General features: G+C 36.2%; 2 protein-coding genes across 2 annotated transcripts; both read left to right on the top strand.

Moving 5' to 3' along the window:
• Positions 1–5: 5 nt before the first annotated feature.
• On the top strand, positions 6–9,314 carry LOC114721845 (histone deacetylase 5-like; the record flags this gene model as incomplete). The annotated part of the gene is given in 17 exon segments (XM_028907722.1): positions 6–85; positions 627–684; positions 686–829; positions 2,673–2,819; positions 2,918–3,030; positions 3,330–3,345; positions 3,347–3,452; positions 3,455–3,541; positions 6,019–6,083; positions 6,486–6,656; positions 6,926–7,009; positions 7,500–7,632; positions 7,713–7,834; positions 8,202–8,395; positions 8,600–8,729; positions 8,880–8,944; positions 9,032–9,314. Coding segments are annotated over 17 exon segments (1,881 nt in total), but the record flags the coding sequence as incomplete, so codon positions are not given.
• Positions 9,315–11,471: 2,157 nt separating this feature from the next.
• Positions 11,472–16,710, top strand: LOC114721844 (ATP synthase subunit gamma, mitochondrial). The gene is made up of 9 exons (XM_028907721.1): positions 11,472–11,663; positions 12,292–12,335; positions 12,468–12,620; positions 13,012–13,125; positions 13,776–13,903; positions 14,837–14,959; positions 15,174–15,293; positions 15,960–16,081; positions 16,342–16,710. Exons 1-9 carry the CDS (start codon positions 11,569–11,571, stop codon positions 16,409–16,411), a joined length of 969 nt encoding a protein of 322 aa, XP_028763554.1. The 5' UTR covers positions 11,472–11,568; the 3' UTR covers positions 16,412–16,710.
• The last annotated feature ends 1,006 nt before the right edge of the window (positions 16,711–17,716 follow it).

Consider the following 17,716-nt stretch of genomic DNA (forward strand, 5'->3'; position numbering starts at 1 on the left):
CTCCAGACAATGATTACCATCCTGAGAACCCAGACCGGATTAGGGCTATTTGGAAGAAGCTCCAGAACGCTGGTATTCCTGAAAGTTTGTTTATCGTTTTCTTAAAATTTGCACCTTTCTTTTTTGGCCTAGCGACGTGAGTTGTTTTGTTTAGCTCAAAGTTGAGCGTGACGCTACTATTCCGGGATGCCCGCGGGAAAATGAGGATTTCTAGACTTTGTTGAGTTGTTCATATTTTGCGTTCTAGAAAGATAAACTATGCTGTGCGTTTTTATTTCTGTTTTCATTTTCTTTGGTAATTTCGTGGCTCGCATGTTGGAGGCTTTTAGTGCCATCAGTGATTTTTGACGAGCTGAAGTGTGGGCTTGAATTGGAAGATACAGTAATATATTTTCGTTATCCACTTGCTGGTTTAACAGCGGGAGGATGGGTAATGACTTGCTCGATAAAGAAATGAGCAGGACCTTATCTGAGCTCTGTTGTGATTTAGACTTAATTCAATGAGTTGGGCAATAATCATTCTTTTCTGTCTAATTTATGGTGTCGTTGCTGAAATTTGGATTATTAGATTAAATTTCAATTTTCTTTTTTTGTCTCAATAAATTGGGTGTTTTTCCCTGTTCCAGATGTGTGGTTTTGGATGCCAAAGAAGCTGAAGACAGATATTTACTGTCTGTGCATTCAAAAAAATCATGTAAAACTGATTAAGAAAATCAGCTCGAAACAGTTTAATTCACGGAGGAATAGGATTGCATCAAAATTGAGTTCTATTTATTTTAACGAGGGTTCTTCAGAAGCTGCTTATCTTGCTGCTGGCTCTGTTGTTGAGGTAATGTTTATGTATGATTCTATTTGATTCGATTTCCTAGTAACCTGGCCAATGAGTGGAATGATGACACAGTATTTTTCTTCTTCTGCTGTATTACTTTCATTCTTGCCCTCAATGTTTTTTATGCTATTATTGTGTTTGAGGATTCTAAGTCCATGCTCTTCGCGGATGATATAGTTCTTATGGCGGAATCAAAAGAAGAGATTAATACTAGTTTGGAGTTATGGAGAAGGACTTTGGAGTCGAAAGGTTTCCGTTTGAGCAGGAACAAAACAGAATATATGCATTGTGATTTTGGAGGGAGGCAAGGTAATAGGGATTTGGAGGTGAGGATGGGAGAGCAAATTATTCCTCAAGTATCAAAGTTTAAATACCTAGGATCCATTATACAGGAGGATGGGGAAATTGATGGAGACATTTCTCATAGAATACAAGCTGGCTGGTTAAAGTGGAGGAAAGCTACCGGAGTTATTTGCGATAAGAAGGTACCTGAGAAACTTAAAGGAAAATTTTATCGGACTGCTATAAGACCAGCTATGATGTATGGTAGTGAATGTTGGGTAATAAAGGGAAAACAAGAGCACAAAGTCGGAGTAGCAGAAATGAGGATGTTGAGATGGATGTGTGGTCATACAAGAAAGGATAGGATTCGAAATGAAAAGATCAGGACAAGAGTCGGTGTGGCACCTATCCAAGAGAAAATGGTTGAAAATCGCTTAAGATGGTTTGAACATGTGCAGAGAAGGCCTTGGAGGCCCCGGTGAGGAGGGTGGATCAAACAAGATGGAGTCCCATAAAAAGAGGCAGGGGAAGACCGAGAAGAACGCTGAATGAGGTCATTGAACGAGATCTCCTAATCAACAACATATCTAAGGATTGGGTTGTTGACAGAGCACGATGGCGTCGTGTGATTCATGTAGCCGACCCCACCTAGTGGGATAAGGCTTGTTGTTTGTTTGTTTATTGTGTTTGAGGATTCGAATCACTTACATTATTCCATGCGAAAATGCAGTTGACTTAAACAAACTAGTACAAATTTCGGGAGTTTGCATTGCTTTTCTTCCTGAGAAAGGCTTTGATGGAAAACAGTGAGGGGAAAAAGTCAATAAAATGAATAATCTTGGTGCTTATTCCTAATGTTAGTTAAACTACTATAATCCTAAAGATGAGAAACTTTTTTCGGATTATTTAAATCTAGATAATAAAAGATTGATCAATTTAAAACTAGATTAAATCTAAACAACCTGGATATGCTAATGCAATATCATAATTTAAATAAAACAAAGAATCCTAGTTATTTTAGGATAGGAATACACTAACGCTGATTATGTTTCCCATCAGTCTTTCATCAATTACACCCTTGGACTTATTGCAATAAATAGAGCCGGTACAGGCCAAGCCTGTATGGGCCAGCCTGATATGTTTGCCATCTCTAGCAATAAGACAAAGACTGAGCCTTTAGTTTCAATAACTTATGTTTAATAAGATTCTGAGCTTTCATGGGGGGGAAAAAAAAGATGTAAACTTTTGAACCGAATCAAATTCCTATCTTGGTTTTAATTTGCTTCATATGTGCAATTGATTGTAAATTTTAGTACTAATCACTGCACTTGCATAATATTTAAGCAACTTCTACATCTATATCTAATAAAACCCTCACAAACTGCACTATTAGTAAGTTACGAACGGTATGGCATATTTCTTAAACTTAATGTAGCATATGAGATCCAAGCTAATTTGTTAAAATATGAGAGTTTGTGCGCATGTTTTCTTCTTTTTCTATTGTTCAATCTCTGTCCATATAAAGAATTTGAGCCTGAACTAAAAATATTTTGAAATCTAGGTTGTTGAGAAAGTCGCAAAGGGGGAATTGAATTCTGCTGTTGCTATTGTCAGGCCTCCAGGGCATCATGCAGAACATGATGAAGCCATGGGGTTCTGTCTATTCAACAATGTGGCCGTTGCATCAAGTTATCTCCTAGATGAAAGAGTGGGTATCAACTGTTATCACTCGATTTTAAGCCTTTAATCAGCCACTTGCTGGGGATTCCTAACCTCACATTTCAGATGTTGTCTTGTGTATGACAGCCCGAATTAGGTGTGAAGAAAATTTTAATTGTTGATTGGGATGTTCATCATGGAAATGGCACTCAAAAAACGTTCTGGAATGATTCTCGTGTTTTATTCTTCTCTGTTCATAGGTACAATTATGAATATTTATTGAGCATCTAGGATTTTTGCTAATCACACCTAGATGTTAACTTATAGTTTCATTGATCCGATAATCTAGTCATGATAGGATGACTTGGTGGATCTACCAATGCTATACTGGTGCTTTGAGTCCATAAATGTGGGTTGATGCATGTGCAAGTGTATTAAAACTGTAGCGGACAGGATGGGGTCTGGGTCTTTGAGAAGTATTTTTGTTTAGGCTTTTAAGACATTGTTATATCACTTCAATAATTCATCCCAAGGTTTATAAGCTTTTTGGCTCATGCAGGCATGAATTTGGGAGTTTTCTATCCAGCAAATGATGATGGTTTTTATACGATGATTGGAGAAGGACCAGGCGCTGGATTTAATGTTAATGTGCCTTGGGAAAATGGGCGATGTGGTGATGCAGACTCCTTGCAGTTTGGGATCACATCTTGGTCCCTGTTGCCAAGGAATTTAATCCGGATATAATTATAGTATCTGCTGGATTTGATGCAGGTATACATTGGATAAGTAACATTTGATATTTTCTCTTGTATCTTTTTTCCTTGGCCCCGTTTGGGATGTGCTCTTTATTAGTGTTCTTTGGATGCATACTTGAATTATTTCATGGATGGGACTGGTGACCTCTCTTAGATTTCTCTCGATTACATGTTTATTGTTTGCTATTTATTAGTTGTGCAGTGGTATACATGTTTTATTTTCATGCTATAGTGCTACTTTCTAGTCCTGATCATAAAGTTCATATGATAAAAATGAGTGTGGAATTGAGACTATTTTTGGAGTTGGATAAATGATTAAAGTTTGTGCTATATTTGGTAGATGAGAATGAAAAGGGAATAAGAATGAAAGTTTGAGTGATTGGTACAAGTGATTCCCATTTTGTGGGTTGGACGCCCCCACATTTCTGTGGGAATCTAATTCTTTAGCCAACATGATGGAATGCAATCTCATTCCTGGGAATGAGATGAAAATATACCCTCATGCCCTCGTTCATTTTAATGCTTTCAGCAACGCAGATATAATACTGCTCCTCACTCATTCAATTTGATGCTTGCGGGACTGTTGGTAATAGTAAAGATGTTATTCCTAGCTTTATAGGCATCAAAAGCTGTGATATTTTTTTTTATCAACAATTAATATTATTTTAAAATTTTTTCAATAGACTCAAAATGTTGAAAAGTGAACATTTTGATACTTTTTTTTTTTTAAATTAGAGACATTGTAGTCATTTGTCCAGCTTTACTAATGTGTTGTTTTCATTCAAGCAAGCTTACAAATGAAATAGCATCCCCATTACTTTCCATGCCATATCAAATATAACCAGAATATGGCCTCCAACCTGGCATATGAATAATGCTATATTATATATTGATACATTGATTAGGGCCCGAAGATTCTATTTAAGTCTCATTTTCATTCTCTTCTATTTCGGAAAACCAATTTGGATTTATGCCAGGGAGATCCACATCGGAAGCAATCTATTTACTAAAGGGGTTAATGGAGAGATATAGAAGTAAAAAAGATTTACATATGGTTTTTATTGACCTGGAAAAGGCTTATGATCGTGTGCCAAGAGAAGTATTGTGGAAGGCTTTGGAAAAGAAAGGTGTACGGGTTGCGTATATTAAAGTCATACAAGATATGTATGAGGCGGTAACTACCAGTGTAAGGACACCTGGGGGGGAGACAAAGGACTTTCCTATTAAGATTGGCCTACATCAGGGATCCTTTCTGAGTCCGTACTTGTTCAACATTGTTCTGGATGTTCTAACTAAACCTGTTCAAGAAAGAATCCCTAAGTCCATGCTCTTCGCGGATGATATAGTTCTTATGGCGGAATCAAAAGAAGAGATTAACACTAGTTTGGAGTTATGGAGAAGGACTTTAGAGTCGAAAGGTTTCCGTTTGAGCAGGAACAAAACAAAATATATGCATTGTGATTTTGGAGGGAGGCAAGGTAATAGGGATTTGGAGGTGAGGATGGGAGAGCAAATTATTCCTCAAGTATCAAAGTTTAAATACCTAGGATCCATTATACAGGAGGATGGGGAAATTGATGGAGACATTTCTCATAGAATACAAGCTGGCTGGTTAAAGTGGAGGAAAGCTACCGGAGTTATTTGCGATAAGAAGGTACCTGAGAAACTTAAAGGAAAATTTTATCGGACTGCTATAAGACCAGCTATGATGTATGGTAGTGAATGTTGGGTAATAAAGGGAAAACAAGAGCACAAAGTCGGAGTAGCAGAAATGAGGATGTTGAGATGGATGTGTGGTCATACAAGAAAAGGATAGGATTCGAAATGAAAAGATCAGGACAAGAGTCGGTGTGGCACCTATCCAAGAGAAAATGGTTGAAAATCGCTTAAGATGGTTTGGACATGTGCAGAGAAGGCCTTTGGAGGCCCGGTGAGGAGGGTGGATCAAACAAGATGGAGTCCCATAAAAAGAGGCAGGGGAAGACCGAGAAGAACGCTGAATGAGGTCATTGAACGAGACCTCATAATCAACAACATATCTAAGGATTGGGTTGTTGACAGAGCACGATGGCGTCGTGTGATTCATGTAGCCGACCCCACCTAGTGGGATAAGGCTTGTTGTTTGTTTGTTTCATTCTCATCTACCAAACGCTGCTAACATGTACTGATAAGAGCCTTTCAAATGTCTCAAGACTCTAAACAACTGACCCAAGCAGATACAATGTAACCTGGAGTGTTGAAACACTGGAACTTATCAATTCTGAGGGATGAATGACAGTTCATTAAGACAATGCTGTTTGGTACTTACTGATAACTATATTTTTTGTATAAATAACCATTTTTGCATCTGCTGCTGATATAAGCTTAGGTTCGTTTTCAGTGTGGTAGGTTTTAATATTTTTCTGAGGTCAACTGGGAGTGGTTTGATTGCTTTTTCTAATTATCTATCCTCCATAAATTTTCATAATATTATTGCTTATTTTAATGTTACAGCTGTCGGTGACCCTTTGGGAGGATGTCGTGTCACCCCATATGGTTATTCAGTTATGTTGGAAAAGGTTAATTTTCAGATATCAACTCGTTTCCTTTTGTCTGTTTATTGTCATTTGTAATGTTTATTCCTTTCTAAAATTAACTACTGTGATATGTGGGCAATTGCATCTTGTCAATTTCTTGGTACCGGCATCTGAAATTATAACCGCATGAAAGCCTCTCAAGGCTTACAATGAGGACCAGGTTTGCTAGCAAATGCGCCAATTTCTTTGTAAACCTATGTTTTTCCAATTTTATGTTTGCCCTTTTTCCTTGTTCTATCATGAATTGCAATTCTTTCTTTAATTGATATTATTATTTTTTAAATGTTATTTTTGTTAACTTTCAAATTTGAGAAGACATTTATTATGTTTTTCACTTCACTATGACTATTGACTGTTACATATTCTCTTTGTTGTAAATTCCAGTTGATGAATTTTGCACAAGGTAGGATTGTGCTGGTGTTAGAAGGAGGATATAATCTTAATTCAATAGCAAATTCAATGCTTGCTTGTGTGGAAGTTTTACTAGAAGAGAAGTCTATTGCAGGATCCTCAGAGGCCTATCCATTTGAGTCTACATGGCATGTTATACAAGCGGTAAAAATATTTCCTCCTTATTATTCCTTCAAGTGTGAGGAAAAAGAAAATTGGGAGTAGCCATAGTTAGGTAGAACTGTAGAAGTATCTCCACCTCAGCTCGGGTGTTGTGTTGAGGTAAGAATGTAAATGTTGTAAGGCCTCTGGTCATTCCTAGAATCTCCATTTCTCTCCCTCTACTATTTCTAGCTCATTTGTCAATAAAGGTTAAGAGTAATTGGTAGAAGGGTTTCTTTCTATGCTAAGGGTATGTGCATATTTCATTGCAGGTCCGCCAGCAATTAAGTCCATTCTGGCCAACACTTGCCAGCAAGTTACCTGAAACTTTGATTTGTCAAATAGCACCACCTCCGGTAACCCTTTTTTCATTCTTGTGCTCCGTTCCTTGGTAGTTGGTTTAGCTGATAAATTATCTTAGAGAATTCAAAAATAACTTTTAATAAGAACTGTTTTGAGTGCTAATCATTCTTGTGTGGTAATATATTTTTACAAAGGGCACCATTAATATAAATAGACTCTCTTTTATGCGAAGGTTGATTATTGTAAAATATCTCCTAGTTCATTTTGTGATGAAGAGTTGTATTGGCTTTTTATTTGTCAGCATCTGATGGCATACGTAATTTGAGAAAAAAAAGTCGAGTTTTCATTGTAAAGCTGTCAATGCTGCTTTCTCTGTAAAGTTCCCCAAAAAAAAAAAAAGCCATGCTGAACATTTTTGTCCTGCTATATTGTTACAGTTGTGCATGTCTTTCTTGCACCCTTGCCTGATCATTTGTCTGTTTCTTGCTGACATATTATCTGTTATCCTAAAATATCTGTGGCAATAATTATTGGCCGCTATAGCATACTCTGATCTCAAGCTCTGAATCTGAGACGGAGGATGATAAGGGTCCAAAGATTTCTGAGAATCTGGAAGAGCTACTTCAGGGTGTTATAGAGCCCCTTTCCAAGCTGAATGTTGATATAGACAGTCGTGGTAAACTCTATGATTAATCAGAGACCTCCCCTCCCCGCTCTCCCGTGTTCATCAGTTGACAAGCCCTGTACTTTGTGCAGATCAACCAACTTCTGCTACTTATTCATGGCGATCAGAACTCTCGAATATTTTCATATGGTATGCCTCATATGGACTAAATATGTGGCAATCAAGATTTCTGTGCTACATAGCGGGCGGAAAGGTAATGCGACCTTCCAATTTATTTTATCATCTATGCAATTCTGAAACAGATGATAGACTTTTAATTCATCTTAATGATTCCACTCATTGTTTTCTGGAATGGTCAATGTTAAATTGCTATTAAGAGAGATATTCAGGGCCTGGAATGTCATTTTTTTGTGAAAAGGATTGTGCTTCTTAGAGCTGACAAGACAAAGTTTTGTATTTCCACGCTTTAGGATATTATGAAGCATCAGTTTTTTGTGATTTGTAGGAAAAAAATTTCCGCCTCCCTTGCTTTTCCTGGTTCTGAAGCCTATATCCTTTAACATTTGAGAGCTATGTATCTGTTATCTACTTTTTATGTCGATTTTTGAAATGATAATCAGGTGGAAGGCATGCAAATGCAATGTTCTGGTGCAATGGACACAAAGCCACCGAGGGAGATCCTGTGGAAAACATTCCCTTGCCGTCTCTTTTTTGGTCGTGATTCCTCATATACATGGGGTCCTGGAGCGCTTGCTCTCCTTAATCCCGAAACGAGCAATGAGGACAACACTTACATGTGCCTGTACAAAATTTCGTAAGTGAACTGACCAAGCTCTTTGTTGCTGTTCAAATCTCCTGTTAGCAGAAACAGTATGCGGCTCCAAAGCTTAATGATGGAGCATGGCATTGTCCAATCTGATTTTTGGTTTTCTTACACAAACACACACACACACTCACAGAGTGTGTGTGTGTGTATCAAATGGAGCTTATATGACGTTCTCTTCAATGTTTATCGCAGACTGGAGCAGTTAAATGATCTTTTACTTCTGGAAAATGGTCGAAGTCAGAATATTGGTTCTCCCTTGTTCGACGCAACTGCCCTGAATGTTACCACTAGCAAGGAATTTGATTCCCTGGAGGTTATCGAGGTAGTCTTTTGGACGGTTGCGCCTTTTTTTTTTTTTTTAATTACAGATATTGGCGCATTTTTTATTTATTATTTTGATCTCCTTCCTTTGATATGACTTTGCCATTATGTTTATGTCTGCTGTAATTCATTGCTCCTCAATGGGGTGCAGGGTGCTTGGTATGGTAATGTTGTATATTTGGGCAAGGAGCAGAATATTCCAATTCTTACCGTGACGTGAGTAATCACACACTGGTGACTTATCACTGATCCATTTTGACTTTAACTTGATATTTATATTACCTTTGATTTGATTTCAAACAGATGTTCACTTTCTAATATTGAAAGCTTCAAATCTGGGAGGCTTCCTTTGCGTGCCCCTAATAAAGCTTATGCCAACACCTTAATTAGAGGCTTAGTAGAAGGAGGACAGCTCTCAGAGGCGGAGGCTATTGCTTACATTGATGCTGCTTCTGCTAAACCTTTATAATGACAGATTGGCATGTCATATCCTTTTGGTGTAAATATTTTGGAACTGTAACCTTTCTACTAAGTACGTAAAAAATTGTTAGGTGGGGATAGTTTGGTTCATCTTTGTGCTTCTTTTTTGGGTATGATTTTAGGACATGACCCCTAAAATATTGAGGTGTGGTTTCCTATGAAAGTGGAGATAACTATCATTGGATGTAAACTAGGAGTGTTTTGCTCTGGCACTCAAAAATGAAACAGTTTCTAGAGGGCCTCGCAGGAGGTTTGAGAAATCAAAATGCCGCTATTATACGAGTTCTGAATAAGAAAATTAATTATCCACAAGTCCTAGCTATTTGTAAATACAGAAATTTGATATGTAAATGGAAAAGTTAGGCCTGTAAATGGGACAAGGAAATAATTTTTTATTTGGGATTTGTTTGTAATTCTTCTTTTATTAAATTATCGACTCAAACATTTTTAAATCATGTACAGTTTTCCTGTCATAAATTCTCATTGATAGTAGTCTTCTCCAATTTTCCTAACTATATAAGATGAATGTATGAAATTATACATAATTTCCTACATAATGAATTATGCATTATTATATATTATCAGAAATACATCATTACATCTAATTTTAATATTTACTATCAATTTGGAATTTCAAAAAAGTCTGGACTGCTTATTCGAGACCAACAAATATAGCCTCTAGGCTGAAGGATCAAATGAGACCTTATTTATGTAGTACTTTTAGTACGTTGCAAACATATCAAGAAAATCTTCAAACTGCGTTAACCTTACTTTAAAATATAATTTTTTAATTTATTCATTTTTAATATATAATAATAAATAATGAACAAAATAATAAATGAGTCATGGTAAAAATTTAATAATGTGACTAATAAATAAGACTAAAAAATTTTTTGTCCCTATTTTATAAATAGAACTAAAGGAGTAACAACACAAGATTTTTTTTTGATAAAATCTTTTAAAAAGCCATTTAAATAACCTAAATTCTTATTTGAGTTATTAAATTTATCAAATTCTTAACTAGGTCACATAATCTAAAGAAAAATTTTAAAATTTTATAAAATAACTCTAATGTCTTTTTCATTAGAAACCTATAGAAATAAGAATTTTCTATTATTTTCAAGTTGTTAATTTAGAACAGAAACTTGTTAATTGTGTAATTGAACTCGTTAATTTTCAAAGTTGTATCATGATCATTTTTTATTCAAAGACTTATTGCAAGTGTGTTTTAGAGACAGAAAATTATTAATTTAAAATTGAAATATATTAACTATGAAATGTAATATGTTAATTTTCAGAGTTGTATTGTGATTAAGTTTTACTTAAAGGCTTACTACAAATGTTATGGGGACATAAAGCTATTAATTTTGAATTAAAATTTGTTAACTATGTAATTAAATTTATTAATTTTTAAGGTTGTATTGTGATCAAATTTTATTCAAAGACTTATTACAAGCATGTTATGGAGATAGAAAATTATTAATTTAAAATCAAAATATATTAAATGCAAAATGAAATATATCAATTTAGAATTCTTTTTTGGTTACTAATAAAACGGGTATTAGAATCATTTCATAAAATTTTAAAATCTCTCTTTGGATCATGTGATCTGATTAGAAATTTGACAAATTCAATTATGTAAATAAAAATTTGTGTTATTTCAATGCCTTTTTAAGAGATTTTCTTACGATTTTTTTTATTCAATATTGTTAAAGGAGACATGATTATGGTTCTTTTTTTCTGCGGCAAGACGTGATTATGGTTTTTCATGACCATTTCAAAAATTTATTGTAATCTGTTTGTTGAATGTTGTCAATTACTATTAATGTATACCATGTCCGTTTTTTAATATGAAAATTCGTTTGACTTTTATTTTGATTCTACATATAAGATTCTAATCCATTTTGTTTCTTATATATATTTATTTTTTAAAAAAGTAGTCTTTGTAATAATAGTAGTTATAACCAATATACTTGATTAAAAAGGACATTTTAAAAAAGACAACATCTATTTATTACAAATAATTAATTTAACCAAATTTTTTGATATACTCAAATTAGTTATTTAGTTTTTATATTAGGGAACTAAATAAATAAGATTGATTTGAAATTTGGAAGTTAACCAAATTTTTATTTTTAATTCTCTTTTATTTTTATTTTTTTGAAAAGCTAACCATTACGAATTTACCGGATCCGTATGGCGAGGTCTGAGGCCCTAGGCGCAACTAAAGGGGCAGAACCTAGCGAGCCGCTGAACGTCTCACATAAGCGCCGCCGGCAAGCTGGTTTAGTCCATTCGCACCTGTTTGATCTACGTAGTCCCCGCTAGGGTTTCAGCACCGCAATCACCAATCGGCGGCAATGGCGATGGCTGCTCTGCGACGGGAAGGGAGGCGTCTAGCCCCTCTCATCTCTCCACAACCGTTGACCGCTCTCCGATCTTCCCTCATCTCTGAGTACGATCTCCCATCCTTTCTCTGAAATCTGCTGCCTATTCTCTCTCGCTCGCCCTACTGGTGTCCTGCGCTCTCCCATTTTTTTGACAATTGGTTTGATGACCGAGGAAGATTGGAAAATGGAAGGAGGGTCATTACGTAGATGCGGCCCTTGGGGGAAAAAATCCTCTTTTCTATTTCCCTTATAGTTTGGAAAGTTAAATAAAAGCCTCTCATAATGTTGGCAAGCTCAATGATTTTGTGGTTTAAGGTTAAAACTGGGCTTAACCAGGTTGAGATCGCTCAGAGTTTGCAGAATTCTAGCTGTTGCTGGAAAATGCGGCTAATCTTGAACAAGTCCTCGTTGCGCTTGTATTTCACGCTGATAAGTGTGTGGTGTCTCTTTCACTTTTATCTTTAATTCTATTACATTGCCTAAAATAGGATAAAAGGATCTTAATTCTTGAAGCCCTTTTGAGTTACCGTTTCACCATGTCAATTCAGAGAGCAATATCACGTATTTGAAAGAAAATGCTTTCTCCTTTTCCGCCATGTGGAAAAAGTGGACTCTTTCTCCTCGTTATAGCACTCATCTATGCCATATCTACCCTGTTCGTTTCCAAATGATCTAATTTTATTGAGTTGACAGGGAGCAAGTCCCCCAGGGAGTGCGCTCTATTTCAACTCAAGTAGGTAGGATCCATTTTATGTTCTGCATGCTGTCTAATAGCACTGTTACAGAGTTTCATTCCTGCTTTCTTCTGTAAGATTTAAGGCTGCCTGGCAGATGGACATTATATTTTGTGGTTTCATGAAACAATGCAGTCAGAAATCGGATGAAGAGTGTGAAGAATATCCAGAAAATTACAAAGGCAATGAAGATGGTTGCAGCTTCAAAACTGCGTGCTATTCAAACTAGAGCTGAAAATTCTCGTGGCCTATGGCAGCCATTTACTGCACTTCTGGGTGACACTCCCAGTACGTTTTCCAAATGCGTGACTTTTATTTGTTTTTATTATTCTTTTTTGCTTTTCTTGATCTTATACAATATTTTACTCATTCATGTAGTGCCTTCAATATGCCAGTGTGTGGTTTATGAAGCACTGATATGTTTAAAATTGTCATAATAGTGTCCTGTATTCGTCACACGTCAGAACACATCTAAATGTTCTTGGAAGCTGCATATTTTCTCGCATTGCAATGTCCAGTGTATTGTCAATGGCTGCTTTTTACCAAATGTGGCAGTACCGTGTACATGCCACTACTTCATTTGAATTTTATGAATTAGCTATTGCATTTGGTTATATAAGCCATTTTTTGTGCCCTATGTCCTCAGCACTCATCATTCCTCTTCTCTTTCTATGTTTAGGTGTTGATGTGAAGAAGAATGTTATTATTACTGTTTCTTCTGACAAAGGTCTATGTGGTGGAATCAATTCTACCGCTGTCAAGATAAGCAGGGCTGTGCACAAACTAAATTCTGGTAATTTCTGCAACAACTTCCACTTATAAACTTATTTCCATCATTACATATAAAAATATCTTATGGTTAATGACTGGCTTCCAGTATCACTTTTTTAGAGTATTATAGCAAATAATAATAATTATTTTTGAAGCCATTTCATTTTTATATTTGGTGATCCATATAACTGAAAGATCTTGCCAATCATATATGCCCTTCATGGTTTATTGAATATTTAGATGTATATGTATGTATATTGTATCTTATAAGTATCTTATCTTTTATTTTTTTAAAAAATTGATGTATCCTGTATCCTTTTTGTCGTATCTTGTAACTATGTTTCATTAAATGGCAATCCATGTGCTGTGTAGTGGATTGCTGCTTTTGGGTATCGGGATAGCTGACACAGCAAGATGAGTCTTTGTGTTTGTGCCTTGCATTTTCTTCTCCCCTATTTTTTATTAACCTGTGGTATTGGTATTTTCTTTTTGTTAGGTATCTGTGTAGTTGGAGTTTTGGCATGAAAGAAATCTATTTTTCTTCTTTTTCCTTTGCACTTATTGCTATGAAACTATGCTGTTTTAGTCACACACTGGTTTCACATGTTTTCTGTGTTCTAGGTCTTAAATGATTTCTCTTGCTCTTTATTATACTTTCGTTAACTGCCATAGGGCCTGATAAAGAGACAAAGTATGTTATTTTGGGAGAGAAAGCTAAGGCTCAATTGGTACGTGACTCAAAGCAAGACATTGAGATCATCTTAACTGAGCTGCAGAAAAATCCCCTAAATTATACCCAGGTTCGTGCTTGTGCATGTTTATAAGCCCCATATGTTGCATTAGTTTTCATATTAGACTCTAGATGCTCTTTAAACTGACTAGTGTTTAAATAGTTACGGCAGAAGAGAGGATGGAATATGGAAATGATCTTTTCACATTTTGATTGGCACTTTGAAGGAGAATTGGGATCATGATGGATAACTTTATAACATTATTGTGTAAAGTAATCTCTGTACGTTGATATGTTACAAATTTTTTTTTTTTTTTGGGGTCATTCTTTTGGAGTTAGTTTCTCTGGTGATCTTTCAACGTGATTTGTTCAGAGTGAACATTGAAACTTCAATAGGACCCTGAATATCACTATGCACTGAAAAAAATGTGAAGTATGGACAAGCGACACAGAAATACTTGCTCTACGAAAAATTCACGCCCTCGCACATAAGAGTCATAACTTGTAGTACTTTTTTTTTCCCCCATTATTTTCGTTAGCGGTCCACTTCCCAAAAAAACTGGCATTGCTCTATTCTAAGCATCTTATTCTATTATTTCCCCCCCCCCCCCCAAAAAAACTAAATAAGGAGATGGTAAACTACATTATTGAAATTATTCATGCATCATAAAAATTATTTGGGAAGAGGCCTTGCTACCTTGTATATTAGGTTTATATATGGTACGCCATTCTATTTTCCTCTTTTTTTTTCTTGGGTTGTTTCCCTGTTTTGGTGGCCACCTATGATTAACTCGTGTATGGTATGTCCAAGGCAGTGAAAACACCTTTTTTTTCCCCCCCCCCTAATTTAATGCCCATATACGTTTGTCATACATGTTAGTGTGCTATGATAGTGTCAGTGTCCAACATGCTCAAAAAGTAGGTATTTTGGGAGCCTTTCAAATGAGATGTGTTTCTATTGCAGACTCATGAATTCTCCCTTATTACACACTTGCATTTTCAGGTCTCTGTCCTCGCTGATGATATCTTAAAGAATGTGGAGTTTGATGCCTTGAGGATTATTTTCAACAAGTTCCAATCAGTTGTCTCATTTTTGCCAACTATGTCAACTGTATTATCTCCTGAGGTACTAAATTTTGCTAAACGGTACATGTTATGCTGTATAATATCAAAATTGTATACATTAATTCCCAGTATCAGTTTGCACACTTCTTGTTTGCTGTGGTTCCCCGGTCATATAAATGCCTCTTGAACATATTTATTTTGTAATTTGATTTTCTTTGATGTGATGCTTTTTTGTCTTCCCTCTGATGTAGTAAAGTAATTCAACTCTCTTGTAGATTGTGGAGAGAGAGACTGAATCTGGGGGAAAGCTTGGAGAATTGGACTCTTATGAGGTGGAAGGTGGCGAAACAAAATCAGAAATACTTCAAAATCTGGCTGAGTTCCAGTTTTCTTGTGTGAGTGCGACTTTTTAGAGTCTGTTGAACTTTGCCTCTGCTTCCAGCTAGTCACACAGTTCATTTAGATTAATGTAATAACCTTACATGCTTCCAATTTGAATCGAGTTATTATAATGAGAATGCAACTGGAAGAGATGCCTACGCGCCTTATTTTTTAGTGAATGTGTAGATGGGTGCCCATCCTGATTTCTTAAAGTCAGTGCATTAATAACACACTTTATTGATAGAAGCAGATAAAAGCTTAGTTTTGAACTTTTCTTTCCCGTGCTACAGCTTCTACTCCTTGTCATTCCCCTTTTCTTGGGGTTCTTGCTTTGTTTTTTTGCTACCCTTGAGTTTTATTGACTAACTCACTAGACCGTGTAATGACTCTTGGAATTCATGCTTGAGACAGAACCCCCAAGCATATCAACTGGATGGTGTGGACAAGTTGCACTATAAATACCTCAGGAATTCATAATTTTTAATTTCTTGTGTGGGTGGTTAAGGATCATTTTTTCTGGTTGTGTTTTTTATATGCTTTTGTAGCGTTTTCATATCGCCTTGTGTTTTTTGGCCCCTAAAAAAAAAAATCACCTTGTGTTAATAAACTCAAACCCGTTTCTGTCTTCAGGTAACATCTATTTCATGTGTTTTACTTGAAACAATTTTTGGATGTTGTAGGTCCTGTTCAATGCGGTATTGGAGAATGCTTGCAGTGAGCAAGGAGCAAGGATGTCTGCCATGGACAGTTCTAGCAGAAATGCTGGGGAGATGCTTGACCGCCTCACCCTCACTTATAACAGGTCTCTGTGTGTGTGTGTGTGTGTGTGTGTGTGTGTGTGATGTCTTTCCACTCCCTCTTGCTGTTGTCTACGCACTCGATTCCTTGCCCAAAGGCTTGACACAGCACTAATCACACTTTGAATTTGTTGATACCTTGGTCTTTCCAGATTAATTGCACTATTACTTTAGTTTTTTCCAATACATGTTTAGAACTAATGGTCTGACTGATATCTCTTGTCTGGGATAATCGTGATTGATCTCTTGTTTCATTTTTTGGCAGAACACGTCAAGCTTCCATTACCACTGAATTGATTGAGATTATCTCAGGAGCATCAGCTCTAGAAGGTTGATCAGCGAGGATAATTTTGCTAGTCTGTTTGATGATAACGAAATAAGGATCTTGTCTGTGGGTTATTTTTCTGTCGTGTTCATCTGTAATAAACATAATTGCTGCAGGATGATGCCCTCTTCCTGGGATTCCTGGTCACATATTTCAACTTTTTTTTATTTTTATGGTGAGATAAATTACGTCTCCTTTCACCTTTAATGACTCATTGACAAAGGATTTAAATCATGAACCTGAATGCATTTTTATTTTACTTGGTACTATTAAACTGGTCGTTTCAGGCCTTTATGATTTTTTGACCAAACAAAAAGGGAGCCTTTGTGATTCAAGCAACCTTTGAATCATGCCTTGTTCTGTAATGATGTATCTTCTGCGGCCTTTGGAAGCCGTTTATGTTTTACGCTAATACGGGTTCTATGCGTGATGTTTCCCTTTTTTTAAATTTTCCTTTTTAAAGGCCTTCAATAATATTCTTACGATCGATAAGAAGCTACGTGTTGGTCATAATGAACTCTAGTATTTGATGGATACATTATTTTCGGGATAAACTAGTCTACGCCGAAATTTAGATTTCCTTGTAGAATCGATATTTTGAAAGGGTTCATTGATTTTTAATACGGTGAAAGTATCTGATTTAGTTTAATTTATTTTATTAAAAATGTTGAGGTAAACAAATCTGAACGTGCGTGCGTACTTGTTACTTTAATATGATCATGATACCCCAAAAAAAAAAAATTACGGTGTGACCATAATTTGATGAGTTTTTCATATAAAATGAAATACATACTTGGCGCTTGCTTTTAGCTTTGCGGGCTGTTCTACTCAGTCAACGAATTGTCTTGATTGAGCAATTGACCCAAGTCGAAAACCGTGATTTATTATCGGGAAAATTGCCCCATGCTTGTAGACTCGTCCAAGTGGTGAGTCACTGAAAACTCGTCCGTGCGGAAGGAAAAGAAAAGGCTGGCTCCGGTATAGAACCCGTGATGGCTACACATCAGATAGACGGAATTGGGAAGAGAGAGGGACCGCGAGGAAGGAAGACGAGACTGGCGTGCGAAGGTTGGTGACGGATTTGTGATAGCGAAGGTTTGAGCGTAAGAGTGAGGGGATTCACAAGAGCGTGTGGTGTCGTACATCCAGCAGATGTGGAGGAGGAGGAGGAGGAAGCGTTCCTGAGTCCATCCAACACTTAGCCATGAATGAATATTTATAGTGATTGATACAGCAAAAGAGGGAATAATGAAATAGAGGAAACATGAGGGAATGTGTGTGTGTTTGATTTCTTCAAAGGTACTCAATCAGACTC

Source organism: Neltuma alba, unplaced genomic scaffold, assembly GCF_004799145.2.
Source record: "Neltuma alba isolate B1F8T4 unplaced genomic scaffold, ASM479914v2 tig00012071_pilon, whole genome shotgun sequence".
NCBI lineage: Eukaryota > Viridiplantae > Streptophyta > Magnoliopsida > Fabales > Fabaceae > Neltuma > Neltuma alba.

Bases quoted from the DNA above. Each gene is read 5' to 3' on its own strand.
- LOC114721844 (XM_028907721.1), top strand. From the start codon at position 11,569: ATGGCGATGGCTGCTCTGCGACGGGAAGGGAGGCGTCTAGCCCCTCTC. The intron at 13,904-14,836 runs GTTCGTGCTTGT...TTGCATTTTCAG, and splicing joins ATCCCCTAAATTATACCCAG to GTCTCTGTCCTCGCTGATGA. The intron at 15,294-15,959 runs GTGAGTGCGACT...TGGATGTTGTAG, and splicing joins CTGAGTTCCAGTTTTCTTGT to GTCCTGTTCAATGCGGTATT.